Raw genomic sequence first — 18,802 nt, forward strand, 5'->3', positions numbered from 1 at the left:
ACTACAGGAGATAACGGTAGTAATAGCGGACGAAAAACATGGACATAGGACGATATGTAATATATACCTCTTCTTCAATCCCTAATGTCGTCCTCTCTAATCACCCATGGAGCTTTTATCGGGTTCCTGACACTGTTATTTAAATCAAAACAAAATCCAAAAACCATAACAAAATCCAAAATCTTGCTTGATTCAATGATTTGACTACTAATTCATTAATATTTTTACATCAAGAGGTTTGGATTTCGAACTCCGTAGAAAGTGTGTCACAATGAATATTGTCAAGCATATATCTCATAGGGTAGCTTTGAGAATGCAGTCACATGTGAATACTTATATGGTAAATATAATTATCGGTTGTAGAACTGTATGTAATATTTTTCATAATTTATAACAGCATAATTATACAGGTTTAAATTGTTTTTAAAAAATCATCAAACATAAAACTCTAATTTAAAATATCAGTTATAAATAGAAATATAAATATAAATGATTCCGCGCGACCTTACGAATTCAATCTAATATCCATCTCCTATATATTAAGAGAAACATTATCATTTAATGTTTCACACTACTATGGACACATGGCAGTCTCACATCGATTTTAATTTGAGTATGCTGAAATGTCGACCTAACAATCATTTGAGAATTAATGCGTTCACATTCTAATATTTTAACTCCACCGCAGAAAATTTAATGTGTTTACATTAAATTTTTTTAATCAGCTTATTTTTAGTTCATGCATTATTAACCTTTGTATTATTGAACAGAAATTATCTTCGTACAACTACTTAATAATATCATTTTGAAAAAGAAAATTACAAAATTATTAAGATTCACATCAACTAAAATACATGAATGAGAATGTTTTTAGAAATTGAAAGTTTCATATATTGTCGAACTTAACCATGGTTGAGGCTTCTGTACATGAATGCAATAAATAATTGTTGTTTATGAATTAAGAAATCTGAGGTGAAAAACACTACACAAATAAAATTGAATCTTTAGTTCAGCCAAATATGGTTCTTCTTTACGGAATTTTCACATTTAACCAAAAATTAGAAACATAATCATATTACTAGAAAAAAATAAGAAATAAGAAAAACTTAAAAACGATTTGTGAAGTCGATTGAAAAACAGAATTCGGGTGCCGAGTGTAAAAATCACATTATTTTTCACACACATGTAACACTTTTCACTCGATTGTATCGTATTTTATTATATTTACCAAGATTTTTTATAAGAAAATACACATTAGTAGTATAGACTACGTCAATTTTTGCAACATGTTCAAGAATATTGACATGACAGTCAACCATTTTTATTGGTATTATTAAAAATGCTCTAATAATTATGTATGTTAAATAAGCCAAATATTTTTTTTAAATTTTATTTATTTTGCTTTATATTAGTAGAAAGAAATAAGTTTGGGTGAAATATCTAGATCCATAGAACCAAACCGAACTAGATTTCAAAGAAATATTAAATAAAAACTAAAATTTATTAAGTACAAACATGGATCTAAAATTTAATATTCAGATAAACAGACCCGAATCTAATCTAAACAAAAATATTTTTAGATACCAAAATATCTTAAATTGCAATTATATATTCAAATATGCTAATATTTTTAAATTTATATCTATTAGATGTTCAAAAATATGAAAATATCTAAAAGTTATTAATATAGTCACAAATATATATCTAAACATAACAGAAAAATGTTCAATATACCCAAAATATTTATTTGTTCTCCATCCAAATATTTAAATTCAACTGTTTTATGTAAATTTAAATATTTAATCTTGCATTATTCAATTTTAATGTTTAAATTATTTTATTTTCGTATTTTGAGGATTTTAAGAACATTTGAATTTTTGTTAAAAATACATAATTAATTGTAAATATGTGAATACAATTTTAGTTTCTAACTCAAAAAATCCAAAATCAGAATAGATCAACTGAATCCGAATAAATTTACGAATGTACATACCGAAAAAAATAATATTTTTAATACAACAAACAATAAATAATCTAAACTATTCACCGTGCAAATGCGTACTACCTAGTTATATAGTAATCTAAATTGATAGGTATTATTGGTCAAACTTATGTGGCATTGAGTCAATAATAGGCGGCCCTCTGTTTATAATAAGGGAACGATCACGTTATAGTTATAGTAAATAACGTATGGATAATACATGTACTGAACTAACTATCTTTTAATATGTACTCCGTCTTTTTCTTAATACCTTTTTAATATGTACTCTGAAGAATACTAAATATTGCTGCATGTTTTCTGTGATGAGTTTGACTTTTTTATTCTGCTGAAAAAAAAAGTCTTGTTATTTTATTCGCCATGTGACCTTTTATAAAGGGCTCGACAGGGATGAGACGTACCCACAACAAGCAAACTTGTATTCATAACTAAAAGAAGAACCTTAACGCAAAACGTAGATAATCGATGGCGAGCAACGGTAATATTAACTGCACTACAAACGACGTTGTTTGGCAGTTCAAAGGAAACAGTGCGACGAGTGATGCAGCTGCGGTGACGTTGAAAAAACTCGTCTTTGGAAATGTTTAAACACTGCAACTTCAACAATGGAAAGACCATTTACCCTGTTTGACTAATAGCTTCAAGACTTGCCCTGAAGCCAGGGGCGGATCCAGACTAAATATTTGCATGGGGCACAAATAAATGACATAACAAAAAGTAAAAATAATGATAAGTAAAATTACGTTTATGCAATTTTTATTTAGAAAAATTAAACTTACAATTATTTTTAAAATCTGAATCTTTAAAATAATTAATAAAAACTATTTTTCGTTAATTTATAAATTTTTTTGATATAAAATGATTTTGACCAACATATTATAGTAAAATAGCTTCATATAAAATATGATGAAAAATAGCTTCATATTAAATATGATGAAAAGTAGCTTCATATAAAATAGCTTCATATAAAATATGATGAAAAATAACATTTTGTAAATGAGATCCAAATTATTTTGATTTACTAAAAAATGATTTATTATATTCTCAAATAACATATTGACAAAAAAACTGATAAACAAATAAATGTGTATTGAAAATATAAAATGTAACAAGTAGAAATGATAATAAAAATATGGAGGAAAAAAGGAAAATATGAGATATAGCTAAGAAGAAAATGATAATAAAAAGAAAAATGTGACACAAGACTCATTGGTGTGGGGAATCGAACACTAATCCCTTCCCACTATTGTCATTACGGGTAACCAACTGATCTAATTGATCAACAAGTTATATTTGCTCAGGAAAATAATATAATCAGTATGGGGCACATGCCCCACCCTCCCACAACTTAGGTCCGCCCCTGCCTGAAGCGGAAGAAGCTGTGGCTGCAGCCGTCCGCTCCGGCATGGCCAACTCATATGCACCTAGCCCTGGAACTTCTAATGCTAGAAGGTTTGATCTGAAAATTCATTATCTTATCAAAAACAGAAAAATAAAGTTTATAATCAATAACTTAATTAGTATTTTCATACATTATATTTCTTTTTGAATTAAATTTTAGTTTTCAATAATAGTTAAATCAGTCACAAAAAAATTAATGATACGTGGTTAAAAAAATTAATGATACAAAGATTTTTTTATTGCTGAGATAACTTCTAAAAACTTTGAATAGAGTTGCTCGTAAGATGAGATTGCGAGTGACTAAATTGTATATTTTTTCTCAGAACGGTGGCAGATTATCTAAATGGCGAGCTTCCTACTAAGCTAAGGCCGGAGGATGTATATATCACAGGCGGATGCAACCAAGCGATTGAGATCTTAATAGATTCTCTCGCAGGCAATCCAGCAGCCAACATTCTGCTTCCTAATCCGGTATATCCTCACTATGATGCTCGCGCTATGTACAGCGGCGTCAAAGTTCGCAAATACGATCTTCTCCCAGAAAGAGATTTTGAGATTGATCTGGACGCCCTCGAGGCTGCTGCCGATAAGAATACAGTCGCACTTGTTCTTGTCAACCCCAACAATCCATGTGGAAACGTCTACACTTACGATCATCTTAGAAAGGTGTAGTTTTTGTTGGATCAATAATAGCCATGGGCTTTTATTAATAATGTGAATAAAAATGGCATTGGGCTTCAGATGCTGTAGGCCTAGTAAAATGTCATTTAAATGAGAATTGCCAATGTGGAAGAGTCCCACATCGGAAATGAAGAGAGGAATAGAGTTGTTTATATATGGTCCCTTGCTATGAGTGTGTAAACAACTCAGTAGAAGGGATGGCTCTCCACGCGCGCGCCGCCGCCGCCGTCCGTCCGGCTCGGCTCGGCTCGGCTCGGCGTGGTCTTGGGTCTTGGGTCTTGGGTCTTGGGTCTTGGGTCTTGGGTCTTGGTGGAGGGCCTCCGGCCCATTAAGACTATTCTTTTTGGACCAAGTTAAGCTCAATGTTTTGCCATTCTATTTCATGAAAAACAGCATGACGTTCGTGAATAAACAACGCGTAGTTCGTTTGAAAACGACACGAAGTCTGTCTGTTCGAAATGGATTAGAACGAGTCAACAGAAGAGAAGTCTTGCGGAGAAAGTTGCTCAACTTCCCACTTCCGAGATTTCAGAGATATTTTTTGCAAAACGTGTGCAACAGTTTCGAAAATCAAATCTCGCTCTCTTCTTTAAATACTCGCCTCCTCTTCATTCATTATTCACGACTTTACTTTTCGCAAAACCAACAAAGAAACTCCCTTAGCGTAAGTCTATTTCCGAGAGTGTTTCGTAGATTATAGTTCGATAGGGCGTTCACGAGTGAAGCGTGAATCGTCTGCCATGGTTGTATCCTGGGACTCAATATTTCGCCAGTGCCCGTCTCACTACGGAGCGAATATTTAGAGTTAAGGAAAGAGATCATATCTCGCCTCCATGTTCATTTCGTTACTTTCCTTAACGTCGTTTTGTAAATATATATCGTTTGTATCGATTCCGTTTTCCAGCTTCTACAATCTTAACTCTAAATAGTTTTCTAAAGCTGTTTTCTCGTAGAACTTAGTTCTCTATTGTTATGTCTTGGGTCTCATTTAATGATTCTCCCATTAAAACACGTTTGTGAGCTTAGCCTGTACGCAAACTTCACATTTTTGTTTACTTGTTTTAAACTTGGGAATTAAATTTAAATTCATCAATCTTTGGTTAGATTCTACGTGTTATATAAGAATCGTTTCCACGAACACTTTCTTAAGTGAGTTTGTGAAACGATCTAAAAGTCTACATAAACGGTTTCTGCGAACGCTTTAAGCGAATTTGCAAAACATTTATTCAGACTTAAATCGATATGATTTGGTTCAAACACCAAAAATGAAAATCGATTTAGATTATTATTTTATTCTAATATTAATAATAATTTGTTATTGTTGGATGGAGTACTAATCCGTTTTCATGTTTTCTCAACAGAAAAATGACGGATGGAAACAACACCCCCGTTGACACTACCATCGCGCAAACTCCAATCAACGTTGCTGCAACTGATGTATCTGGTGTGACAACCGCTGGAAACATCCCTGCTTCCTCAACCGCTGCAGCAACAACAACCACTACCCTTCCTGCGGGAAACAGTGCTGATGAAACCACGCGCCGTAGCTTGTTCGGTGCTGGTCTTTATCAAACGGGTTCAGGTCTAGGAACCTCAAGTGGTCCGGTTGCAGTACCAACTCCTCCGTCAGTGCCCAGCCTGTTCACTCAAGGACTGATGCCAGACCAGTTTGATGGCAAAAACTTCAAAACGTGGCAGAAGAAGATGATGTTCTTCCTAACAACGTTGAAGCTGGACAAGTTCATCCAGGAGGACAAGCCCCTTGTCCCTTACGGGATTGATGATGTGCACACTCTCGCAAGTGTTGACATTTGGGTGCATTCTGACTTCGTCTGCAAAGGCTACATTTTGGGTCGCCTCATTGACCCATTGTACCGTGTCTACTGTGACATTCCAACGGCGAAGGAGCTATGGAGATCACTTGACAAGAAGTACAGAGGTGAGGACGCTGGCTGCCAGAAGTATGTGGTTGCAAAATTTCATGACTTCAAAATGGTGGATTCAAAACCCATCATGGATCAGGTGGAAGCGTTCCAGCTCATTTGCCATGAAATCAAAGCTGAAGGGATGTCCATCTGCGAGACATTCACAACTCTCAGCTTCATTGAAAAGCTTCCTCCAAGCTATGCGGATTTCAAGAACTACCTGAAGCACAAGAAGAAGAAGATGGGCCTTGAGGAGTTTATCATGAGGCTTCAGATGGAATCCAGAAACCGAATTGCTGACAAAATCAATGCTAAGGAGCATAGTGTCAACATGGCTGAGCACAAAGGCAAAGGAAAGGCACACGCCCATTCTCCAGCAAAGCCTTCGAAAACTGCTGCAGCACTGAAGGCTACTGGAAAAAACTTCAAGAACAAAGGCATTGAAATCAATGCGAATGTGGAAAGATTCAAGGGGAAGTGTCACTACTGCAACAAAGTGGGACACAAGACTGCTGAGTGTCGCAAGAAGATCAAAGATGAGAAGGCTCAGGCAAATCTCACTGAGGAGGATCTTGTTGCTGTGGTGACTGAAGCCAACATGGTTGAAAGCAACAACCCCAGGGAATGGTGGTATGACACTGGTGCAACCACCCACATTTGCACTGATAGGACGATGTTCAGCACCTATCAGAAAAGCAAGACTCAGGAGAAGCTCAGGATGGGAAACACTGCAGTCTCCAAGATTGAAGGACGCGGCAATGTGATTTTGAAGATGACATCTGGACGTGAGGTCACTCTGACAAATGTGAAGCATGTGCCTGACATGAGGAAAAACCTGGTCTCGGGAACCTTGCTCAGCAAGAATGGATTCGCCACAAGCTTTGAGGCGGATAAGCTCGTGATTAGGAAGAATGGGATGTATTTGGGAAAGGGGTATGTTAAGGATGGACTGGTCAAGTTGAATGTAATGACCGTCCCTCCGAAAATTGTAGCTCCAAAAGTTTCAATGAATAAGAAAGAGCCAGTTGCTTATTTGGTTGAGTCTTTTAATATATGGCATGAAAGATTAGGCCATGTAAATAATAAATCTATACAAAGATTGATGAATTTAAATTTAATTCCCAAGTTTAAAACAAGTAAACAAAAATGTGAAGTTTGCGTACAGGCTAAGCTCACAAAAACGCCCTCACCTCGTGTTGAAAGAACTAATAAACCTCTAGATTTAATTCACACTGATTTATGTGATTTAAAATATATGCCAACTAGAGGTGGAAAAAAGTACTTTGTGACCTTCATAGATGACTGCACAAAATATTGTTATGTTTATCTTTTACATAGCAAAGATGAAACCTTAGATAAATTCAAAGAATTTAAAATCGAGGTCGAAAATCAGCTTAAAACAACTATTAAGGTAGTTAGAAGCGACAGAGGAGGCGAGTATGATGGTCCATTCAATTCATTTTGTAAGGAACATGGAATAATACATCAAACTACAGCCCCTTATTCACCAGAATCTAATGGAGTTGCTGAACGAAAAAATCGAACTCTTAAAGAGATGATGAATGCAATGTTGCAGGAATCTGGGTCACCCCAGAACATGTGGGGGGAAGCGTTGCTTACCACTAATTATATCCTCAACAAGATTCCACACAAAATAACTGGCAAAACTCCATATGAATTATGGAAAGGTAATTTACCTTCGTATAAATACCTCAAAGTGTGGGGGTGCTTGGCAAAAGTTGCAGTACCGCCACCAAAGAAGGTCACTATTGGACCTAAAACAGTGGATTGCATTTTCATTGGATATGCACATAATAGTACTGCGTATCGGTTTCTGGTACATGAATCTGAAATATCAGACATCCATAAAAATTCAGTCATGGAGTCTAGAAATGCATCTTTCTTCGAAAATATTTTTCCATACAAGGAAAAACATGGTTCAAAACGAACTCGAGAAAAAAGAGACAACGACAAGGACTCAGAAATTGAGACAAACGTTGAAGTTTCTATAAATGATATCTCAGAAAATGAAGAAAAAGATGAACCTCGGAGAAGCAAAAGAGCTCGAAAGGAGAAATCTTTTGGTGATGATTTCCTAATGGCATTTCTAGTAGAAAATGTTCCAAAAACTTTGGCAGAAGCTATGGCTTCACCCGAAGCTCCGTTTTGGAATGAAGCTGTCAAAAGTGAATTCGATTCTATCATGCAAAATTACACATGGTACGTAACGGATTTACCACCTGGCTGCAAAGCATTAGGTAATAGATGGATAATGACACGAAAACCTGGTGGAAAATATAAAGCTAGGCTTGTAGTTCAAGGGTTCCGACAAAGGGAAGGCTTTGACTATTTTGATACATATTCTCCAGTAACCAGAATAACATCTATAAGGTCGATGATAGCTATCGCAGCCTTAAGAGACTTAGAAATCCATCAAATGGATGTAAAAACAGCTTTTCTAAATGGTGATTTAGAAGAAGAAATTTACATGAAACAACCTGAGGGTCATGTCATTCCTGGACAGGAAGACAAAGTATGCCGACTTGTAAAGTCACTATATGGGCTTAAACAAGCTCCTAAACAATGGCACGAAAAATTTGACAACACAATGATGTCAAATGGTTTCAAAATAAATGAATGTGATAAATGCATATACTACAAAATTACCAAAAATGCGTATGTTTTGTTATGTTTATATGTAGATGATATGCTCATTATTGGAAGCAATAAAGACATTATCAATCAAACAAAAAACATGCTCAAAGGAAAATTTGAGATGAAAGATTTGGGATTAGCAGATGTTATTCTCGGGGTTAAAATCATAAGAAATTCAAATGGAATTACTTTAACTCAATCTCATTATGCTGAAACAATATTAGAGAGATTTAAAAACTACTCTAATAGTACTGCAAAAACTCCGTTAGATCCCCAAATGCACTTGACAAAAAATTCAGGTGAAGCGGTTTCTCAAAACGAGTATGCACGTGTGATCGGAAGTCTCATGTACTTGACCAATTGTACAAGACCAGATCTAGCGCATGCAGTAAACGTACTTAGTCGATATACAAGTAATCCAGGTCATACACACTGGAAAGCTATAACGAGAGTACTCAATTACTTGCGCTACACCAAAGATTTTGGGCTTCACTATGGTAAAGAACCAGCAGTTTTAGAAGGATACAGTGACGCTAACTGGATATCAGATTCTAAAAACTCAAAATCCACAAGTGGATATGTTTTTACACTAGGAGGAGCGGCAATATCTTGGAAATCTACCAAACAAACAGTGCTAGCTAGGTCAACTATGGAATCTGAGTTCATAGCATTAGACAAAGCAGCAGAAGAAGCTGAATGGCTTAGAAATTTTTTGGAAGATGTTCCTATGTGGGAGAAACCTATACCAGCTATAAGAATACATTGCGATAGTCAATCAGCTATAGCTCGGGCTCAGAATAATCTCTACAATGGTAAATCTCGTCACATTAGAAGACGACATAAAACCATTAGACAACTTATCTCAACTGGTGTAATCACAATTGACTACATCAAATCGGCTGACAACCTAGCGGATCCATTCACTAAAGGTTTGCCAAGAGATGTTGTTGCTAAATCATCAAAAGGAATGGGTTTAAAGCCTATAACTAATGAGGATGCTTGACTGCAACCTTACCTATCATGACTGGAGATCCCAAGACGTAGGTTCAAAGGGAAAACAAAATCAAGTAGAATCTAACCAAAGCACTTTGAGACAAAGTAGTCTCATCCCAGCTCCTAAAGATGATAAGTGCTAACGAATGAGAGAAGGATAAGCATATGCTTTTAATGATTCCATAGCTTCTAAGCGAAGTATTACTCAATACTTTTCATGGTCAATCACCTAATGAGTGTGAAATGGGGCCGTTTCTAGGAGAATGAATGCAAGGCTATATTCTCTAAGTTCACTCATGAAAACCAGGAATAGTTCAGGGCCACAATGAACACAATAGAGAACTAAGTTCTACGAGAAAATGAAGCTGCGTTGTGCCTGTTGTCTCGGTTTACATAAAACACCGGTTGGTTCAAGACATCAAGTTCACCTTCTGGTAAAGTAAACCCGACAGATATTAACTATGAGTGGTTCAAGGCTTAAAAATGCCACCTACTCAAACACAGTGAATTTTTCGCAAACACTCTCGATAAGTCAGTCTGTCTAGTCTTTAGTTTAAGTCTAGTCAGTAAAGTTTTAAGTTTTAGAGTCTATCGAGTCTGCATTTAGTCTGCATATGTTTAGAGTCATTTCTATTCATGTGGGGGATTGTTGGATCAATAATAGCCATGGGCTTTTATTAATAATGTGAATAAAAATGGCATTGGGCTTCAGATGCTGTAGGCCTAGTAAAATGTCATTTAAATGAGAATTGCCAATGTGGAAGAGTCCCACATCGGAAATGAAGAGAGGAATAGAGTTGTTTATATATGGTCCCTTGCTATGAGTGTGTAAACAACTCAGTAGAAGGGATGGCTCTCCACGCGCGCGCCGCCGCCGCCGTCCGTCCGGCTCGGCTCGGCTCGGCGTGGGCGTGGGCGTGGGCTTGGGCTTGGGCTTGGGCTTGGGCTTGGGTCTTGGGTCTTGGGTCTTGGGTCTTGGGTCTTGGTGGAGGGCCTCCGGCCCATTAAGACTATTCTTTTTGGACCAAGTTAAGCTCAATGTTTTGCCATTCTATTTCATGAAAAACAGCATGACGTTCGTGAATAAACAACGCGTAGTTCGTTTGAAAACGACACGAAGTCTGTCTGTTCGAAATGGATTAGAACGAGTCAACAGAAGAGAAGTCTTGCGGAGAAAGTTGCTCAACTTCCCACTTCCGAGATTTCAGAGATATTTTTTGCAAAACGTGTGCAACAGTTTCGAAAATCAAATCTCGCTCTCTTCTTTAAATACTCGCCTCCTCTTCATTCATTATTCACGACTTTACTTTTCGCAAAACCAACAAAGAAACTCCCTTAGCGTAAGTCTATTTCCGAGAGTGTTTCGTAGATTATAGTTCGATAGGGCGTTCACGAGTGAAGCGTGAATCGTCTGCCATGGTTGTATCCTGGGACTCAATATTTCGCCAGTGCCCGTCTCACTACGGAGCGAATATTTAGAGTTAAGGAAAGAGATCATATCTCGCCTCCATGTTCATTTCGTTACTTTCCTTAACGTCGTTTTGTAAATATATATCGTTTGTATCGATTCCGTTTTCCAGCTTCTACAATCTTAACTCTAAATAAGAATCGTTTAATATATGGCATGAAAGATTAGGCCATGTAAATAATAAATCTATACAAAGATTGATGAATTTAAATTTAATTCCCAAGTTTAAAACAAGTAAACAAAAATGTGAAGTTTGCGTACAGGCTAAGCTCACAAAAACGCCCTCACCTCGTGTTGAAAGAACTAATAAACCTCTAGATTTAATTCACACTGATTTATGTGATTTAAAATATATGCCAACTAGAGGTGGAAAAAAGTACTTTGTGACCTTCATAGATGACTGCACAAAATATTGTTATGTTTATCTTTTACATAGCAAAGATGAAACCTTAGATAAATTCAAAGAATTTAAAATCGAGGTCGAAAATCAGCTTAAAACAACTATTAAGGTAGTTAGAAGCGACAGAGGAGGCGAGTATGATGGTCCATTCAATTCATTTTGTAAGGAACATGGAATAATACATCAAACTACAGCCCCTTATTCACCAGAATCTAATGGAGTTGCTGAACGAAAAAATCGAACTCTTAAAGAGATGATGAATGCAATGTTGCAGGAATCTGGGTCACCCCAGAACATGTGGGGGGAAGCGTTGCTTACCACTAATTATATCCTCAACAAGATTCCACACAAAATAACTGGCAAAACTCCATATGAATTATGGAAAGGTAATTTACCTTCGTATAAATACCTCAAAGTGTGGGGGTGCTTGGCAAAAGTTGCAGTACCGCCACCAAAGAAGGTCACTATTGGACCTAAAACAGTGGATTGCATTTTCATTGGATATGCACATAATAGTACTGCGTATCGGTTTCTGGTACATGAATCTGAAATATCAGACATCCATAAAAATTCAGTCATGGAGTCTAGAAATGCATCTTTCTTCGAAAATATTTTTCCATACAAGGAAAAACATGGTTCAAAACGAACTCGAGAAGAAAGAGACAACGACAAGGACTCAGAAATTGAGACAAACGTTGAAGTTTCTATAAATGATATCTCAGAAAATGAAGAAAAAGATGAACCTCGGAGAAGCAAAAGAGCTCGAAAGGAGAAATCTTTTGGTGATGATTTCCTAATGGCATTTCTAGTAGAAAATGTTCCAAAAACTTTGGCAGAAGCTATGGCTTCACCCGAAGCTCCGTTTTGGAATGAAGCTGTCAAAAGTGAATTCGATTCTATCATGCAAAATTACACATGGTACGTAACGGATTTACCACCTGGCTGCAAAGCATTAGGTAATAGATGGATAATGACACGAAAACCTGGTGGAAAATATAAAGCTAGGCTTGTAGTTCAAGGGTTCCGACAAAGGGAAGGCTTTGACTATTTTGATACATATTCTCCAGTAACCAGAATAACATCTATAAGGTCGATGATAGCTATCGCAGCCTTAAGAGACTTAGAAATCCATCAAATGGATGTAAAAACAGCTTTTCTAAATGGTGATTTAGAAGAAGAAATTTACATGAAACAACCTGAGGGTCATGTCATTCCTGGACAGGAAGACAAAGTATGCCGACTTGTAAAGTCACTATATGGGCTTAAACAAGCTCCTAAACAATGGCACGAAAAATTTGACAACACAATGATGTCAAATGGTTTCAAAATAAATGAATGTGATAAATGCATATACTACAAAATTACCAAAAATGCGTATGTTTTGTTATGTTTATATGTAGATGATATGCTCATTATTGGAAGCAATAAAGACATTATCAATCAAACAAAAAACATGCTCAAAGGAAAATTTGAGATGAAAGATTTGGGATTAGCAGATGTTATTCTCGGGGTTAAAATCATAAGAAATTCAAATGGAATTACTTTAACTCAATCTCATTATGCTGAAACAATATTAGAGAGATTTAAAAACTACTCTAATAGTACTGCAAAAACTCCGTTAGATCCCCAAATGCACTTGACAAAAAATTCAGGTGAAGCGGTTTCTCAAAACGAGTATGCACGTGTGATCGGAAGTCTCATGTACTTGACCAATTGTACAAGACCAGATCTAGCGCATGCAGTAAACGTACTTAGTCGATATACAAGTAATCCAGGTCATACACACTGGAAAGCTATAACGAGAGTACTCAATTACTTGCGCTACACCAAAGATTTTGGGCTTCACTATGGTAAAGAACCAGCAGTTTTAGAAGGATACAGTGACGCTAACTGGATATCAGATTCTAAAAACTCAAAATCCACAAGTGGATATGTTTTTACACTAGGAGGAGCGGCAATATCTTGGAAATCTACCAAACAAACAGTGCTAGCTAGGTCAACTATGGAATCTGAGTTCATAGCATTAGACAAAGCAGCAGAAGAAGCTGAATGGCTTAGAAATTTTTTGGAAGATGTTCCTATGTGGGAGAAACCTATACCAGCTATAAGAATACATTGCGATAGTCAATCAGCTATAGCTCGGGCTCAGAATAATCTCTACAATGGTAAATCTCGTCACATTAGAAGACGACATAAAACCATTAGACAACTTATCTCAACTGGTGTAATCACAATTGACTACATCAAATCGGCTGACAACCTAGCGGATCCATTCACTAAAGGTTTGCCAAGAGATGTTGTTGCTAAATCATCAAAAGGAATGGGTTTAAAGCCTATAACTAATGAGGATGCTTGACTGCAACCTTACCTATCATGACTGGAGATCCCAAGACGTAGGTTCAAAGGGAAAACAAAATCAAGTAGAATCTAACCAAAGCACTTTGAGACAAAGTAGTCTCATCCCAGCTCCTAAAGATGATAAGTGCTAACGAATGAGAGAAGGATAAGCATATGCTTTTAATGATTCCATAGCTTCTAAGCGAAGTATTACTCAATACTTTTCATGGTCAATCACCTAATGAGTGTGAAATGGGGCCGTTTCTAGGAGAATGAATGCAAGGCTATATTCTCTAAGTTCACTCATGAAAACCAGGAATAGTTCAGGGCCACAATGAACACAATAGAGAACTAAGTTCTACGAGAAAATGAAGCTGCGTTGTGCCTGTTGTCTCGGTTTACATAAAACACCGGTTGGTTCAAGACATCAAGTTCACCTTCTGGTAAAGTAAACCCGACAGATATTAACTATGAGTGGTTCAAGGCTTAAAAATGCCACCTACTCAAACACAGTGAATTTTTCGCAAACACTCTCGATAAGTCAGTCTGTCTAGTCTTTAGTTTAAGTCTAGTCAGTAAAGTTTTAAGTTTTAGAGTCTATCGAGTCTGCATTTAGTCTGCATATGTTTAGAGTCATTTCTATTCATGTGGGGGATTGTTGGATCAATAATAGCCATGGGCTTTTATTAATAATGTGAATAAAAATGGCATTGGGCTTCAGATGCTGTAGGCCTAGTAAAATGTCATTTAAATGAGAATTGCCAATGTGGAAGAGTCCCACATCGGAAATGAAGAGAGGAATAGAGTTGTTTATATATGGTCCCTTGCTATGAGTGTGTAAACAACTCAGTAGAAGGGATGGCTCTCCACGCGCGCGCCGCCGCCGCCGTCCGTCCGGCTCGGCTCGGCTCGGCGTGGGCGTGGGCGTGGGCGTGGGCTTGGGCTTGGGCTTGGGCTTGGGCTTGGGCTTGGGCTTGGGTCTTGGGTCTTGGGTCTTGGGTCTTGGGTCTTGGGTCTTGGGTCTTGGGTCTTGGTGGAGGGCCTCCGGCCCATTAAGACTATTCTTTTTGGACCAAGTTAAGCTCAATGTTTTGCCATTCTATTTCATGAAAAACAGCATGACGTTCGTGAATAAACAACGCGTAGTTCGTTTGAAAACGACACGAAGTCTGTCTGTTCGAAATGGATTAGAACGAGTCAACAGAAGAGAAGTCTTGCGGAGAAAGTTGCTCAACTTCCCACTTCCGAGATTTCAGAGATATTTTTTGCAAAACGTGTGCAACAGTTTCGAAAATCAAATCTCGCTCTCTTCTTTAAATACTCGCCTCCTCTTCATTCATTATTCACGACTTTACTTTTCGCAAAACCAACAAAGAAACTCCCTTAGCGTAAGTCTATTTCCGAGAGTGTTTCGTAGATTATAGTTCGATAGGGCGTTCACGAGTGAAGCGTGAATCGTCTGCCATGGTTGTATCCTGGGACTCAATATTTCGCCAGTGCCCGTCTCACTACGGAGCGAATATTTAGAGTTAAGGAAAGAGATCATATCTCGCCTCCATGTTCATTTCGTTACTTTCCTTAACGTCGTTTTGTAAATATATATCGTTTGTATCGATTCCGTTTTCCAGCTTCTACAGTTTTTTTATTCATATATAGTCTTTATATAAGTGTGATATTGTATAGTGTTAGAATTTTTATTAGTATACGAACTAACATGTTTTTTTTGTTATTGGTCTATCTTTAGGTTGCGGAGATGGCTAGGAAACTCGGTGTACTGGTTATATCCGACGAAGTATATGATCAGGTTGTATATGGAGACAGGCCCTTTGTTCCAATGGGGATATTTGCATCGATAGCTCCGGTGATCACGCTCGGATCCATATCCAAAGGATGGGTTGTACCTGGCTGGAGAATCGGCTGGATGACCATCAACGATTCTAATAGCATTCTTAAACAAGCAGGGGTTAGTAAATTTCCTTTAACTGATTTCTTAATTAAAAGGAGTTTTTGTAGACGTTTAAAGAGTAAAATATAACAACTATAACCAGCAATTTAATTATACGATTTGTGGACATTGATTAGAAAGTCTAATTGAACTTTTTGGCTTTTCTTGACACCAAGTAGTCCAATCAATAGAGGATTGTCTTGAGTTAACTCCACAACCGTCATTTATTCTTCAGGTTGGTAGTCCCTGACTAACAATTACACATACCAGCTCTTATCATAGAGTTTCGGTTTTCTAAAAACAAACGTTTCTAAATGATGTGACTTTCTATCCTTCTTTATTGATTTTCATAGGAAGCACTTCCTGAAATATTGGAGAAAACACCAAAGGAGTACTTCGCCAAGAAGAATAAAGCTATGAAACGCAACGTAGAGCTTTCATTTGAGAGGCTACGGGACATTCCTTGTCTTTTTTGCCCCAAGAAACCTGAATCTTGTTCTTATTTATGGGTATTTTCTTTGATTTTAACTCATTATTACAGAACATAAACTCATAATCTACATGTATATGGATCATAACTTTGTAAATGATTTATTTTGCAGTTAAGGCTTGACACATCAGTGTTGGATAATATAAAAAACGATCTCTCTTTCAGTTTAGCAAAAAAAAAAAAAAACGATCTCGAGTTTTGCACTAAGCTAGCCAGTGAAGAGAGTCTAGTCCTTGTACCAGGTATTGATCTCTTTTAACTATATATATGTATATATCTTTATCCATATGCATTAGGTTTCAGTTAATTAAGCTTATTGATCTGGAATATGATCAATGTTTTTGTTTATTTATTTATATTTTTTGTTGGACTTTTGTAGGAGTGGCTTTCGGATCGAAGAATTGGGTGAGGATCTCGATCGGCACTGAAGAATCAGAGTTAGAGGAGACATATGACAGGTTAAAAAGTTTCTACGGCCGTCATGCCATTTCCAAAGAAAGTATTAAACCCAATGGTCATAAGACTGTTAATCAGAGAATTGTTGCTGTTATCTGATTGTAATGATCTTATGCTACAAGTCTACTAGACTTGCTGTTTATCTATATGTCTTGTGGTAATGAAATTAAATAAAGATTTGAGAAAAATACATGAATATTTATCCGCCTTAGTTCCACCCAAAATGTCCGACCACCGAACTAGAAACCGTAAATACATGAAACCTTTCGTCCGGCTAGCTGAGACTTTGGTTTGTTTATATAATAGGTTAGACTATCAGTTTTTTTTAAAAAAAACTTTACCATTAGTTCATTAATACTAAAAAAATAATTTAAGATATAATTTAAAAAGTATAAAACTATAATTCAAAATATCAGTTATAAATAGAAAAAGAAATATATATGATTTTGTGCGACCTTACGGATTCAATCTAATATCAATCCCGAAACATTGTCATTTAATGCTTTCACACTGCAATTGACATGTGGAAACCTTAAATCGATTTTAATTTGAATACACTGAAGTGTTGACCTCATAATCATTTGACAATTAATACGTTCACATTCTAGTTTTTTAACCCCTTCGCAGAGATTTAATGTGTTTACACTAATTTTTTTAATCAGTTTATTTTTAGTTCATGAATTATTAACCTTTGTATCATTGAACCGAAATTATCTTCGTACAACTACTGAATAATTACATTTTGAAAGAAAAAAATTATAAAATCATTAAAATTAACATCAACTAAAATATTTGAATAAGAATGTTTTAAAAAATTGAAAGTTTCATATATTGTCGAACTTAGCCATTGTTGAGGCTTCTGTACATGAATGTAATAAATAATTGTTGTTGTTTACGGAATTTTCACATTTAACCAAAAATTAGAAACATAATCATATTACTAGAAAGAAATAAGAAATAAGAAAAGCTTAAAAAAGATTCGTGAAATCGATTGAAAAACATAATTCAGGTGTCGAGTGTAGAAATCACATTATTTTCCACGCACATGTAACACTTTTCACTCGATTGTATCGTGTTTTATTATATTTACCAATATTTTTTATAAGAAAATACACATTATTGGTTATGGAATACGTCAGTTTTGCAACATGTTCAAGAATATTGACATAACGGTCAACCATTTTTATTGATATTATTAAAAAATATTCTAATAATTATGTATGTAAAATAAGCCAAAATATTTGGTTTAAATTTTATTTATTTTGTTTTATATTAGTAGAAGAAAATAAGTTTGGGTGAAATATCTAGATCTGTAGAACCGAACCGAACTAGATTTCAAAGTAATATTAAATACAAACTAAAAATAATTAAGTACTAACATAGATCTAAAAATTTAATATCCAGATAAACAGACGCGGATATAATCTAAACTAAAATATTTTAGATACCAAAAATATCTTAAATAGAAATTATACATTCAAATATGCTAATATTTTTAAATTTATATCTATTAGATGTTCAAAAAATATGAAAATATCTAAAAATTATCAATATAGTCACAAATATATATATATATATATATATATATATATATATATTATATATATATATATATATATATATATATATAAACATAACAGAAAAATGTTCATTATCTGAAAATATTTATTTGTTCTCCATCCAAATATTTAAATTCAACTAATTTTTATGTAAATTTAAATATTTAGTCTTACATTATTCAATTTTAATATTTAAATTATTTAATTTTTGCATTTTGAGGATTTAAAGCATATTTGAATTTTGGTTAAAAAAATACATAATTAATTATGAATATGTGGATACAATTTAAAGTTTTAACTCTAAAAATCAAAAGCCGAATATATTAACTGAATCCGAATAGATTTATGAATGCACATGTACTTAACTATCTTTTAATATGTACTCTGTCTTTTTTTTAATACCTTTTTAATATGTACTTTAAAGAATACTAAATATTGCTGCATGTTTTCTGTGTTGAATTTGACTTTTTTATTCTGCTGAAAAAAATCTTCT

The 18,802-nt window shown here is 35.4% G+C and overlaps 2 protein-coding genes across 2 annotated transcripts; both read left to right on the top strand.

The window, feature by feature from the left end:
- Positions 1–2,464: 2,464 nt before the first annotated feature.
- Positions 2,465–4,072, top strand: LOC108850166 (probable aminotransferase TAT3). Its single transcript, XM_018623743.1, has 3 exons — positions 2,465–2,581; positions 3,318–3,451; positions 3,724–4,072. The coding sequence occupies exons 1-3, from the start codon at positions 2,465–2,467 to the stop codon at positions 4,070–4,072; spliced, it is 600 nt and encodes a 199-aa protein (XP_018479245.1).
- An 11,540-nt stretch (positions 4,073–15,612) lies between these two features.
- On the top strand, positions 15,613–16,849 carry LOC108836108 (probable aminotransferase TAT3). Its single transcript, XM_057007924.1, has 5 exons — positions 15,613–15,826; positions 15,981–16,039; positions 16,158–16,313; positions 16,407–16,536; positions 16,674–16,849. Exons 1-5 carry the CDS (start codon positions 15,613–15,615, stop codon positions 16,847–16,849), a joined length of 735 nt encoding a protein of 244 aa, XP_056863904.1.
- Positions 16,850–18,802: the final 1,953 nt, after the last annotated feature.

This window comes from Raphanus sativus, chromosome 4, assembly GCF_000801105.2.
Source record: "Raphanus sativus cultivar WK10039 chromosome 4, ASM80110v3, whole genome shotgun sequence".
NCBI classification, from domain to species: domain Eukaryota; kingdom Viridiplantae; phylum Streptophyta; class Magnoliopsida; order Brassicales; family Brassicaceae; genus Raphanus; species Raphanus sativus.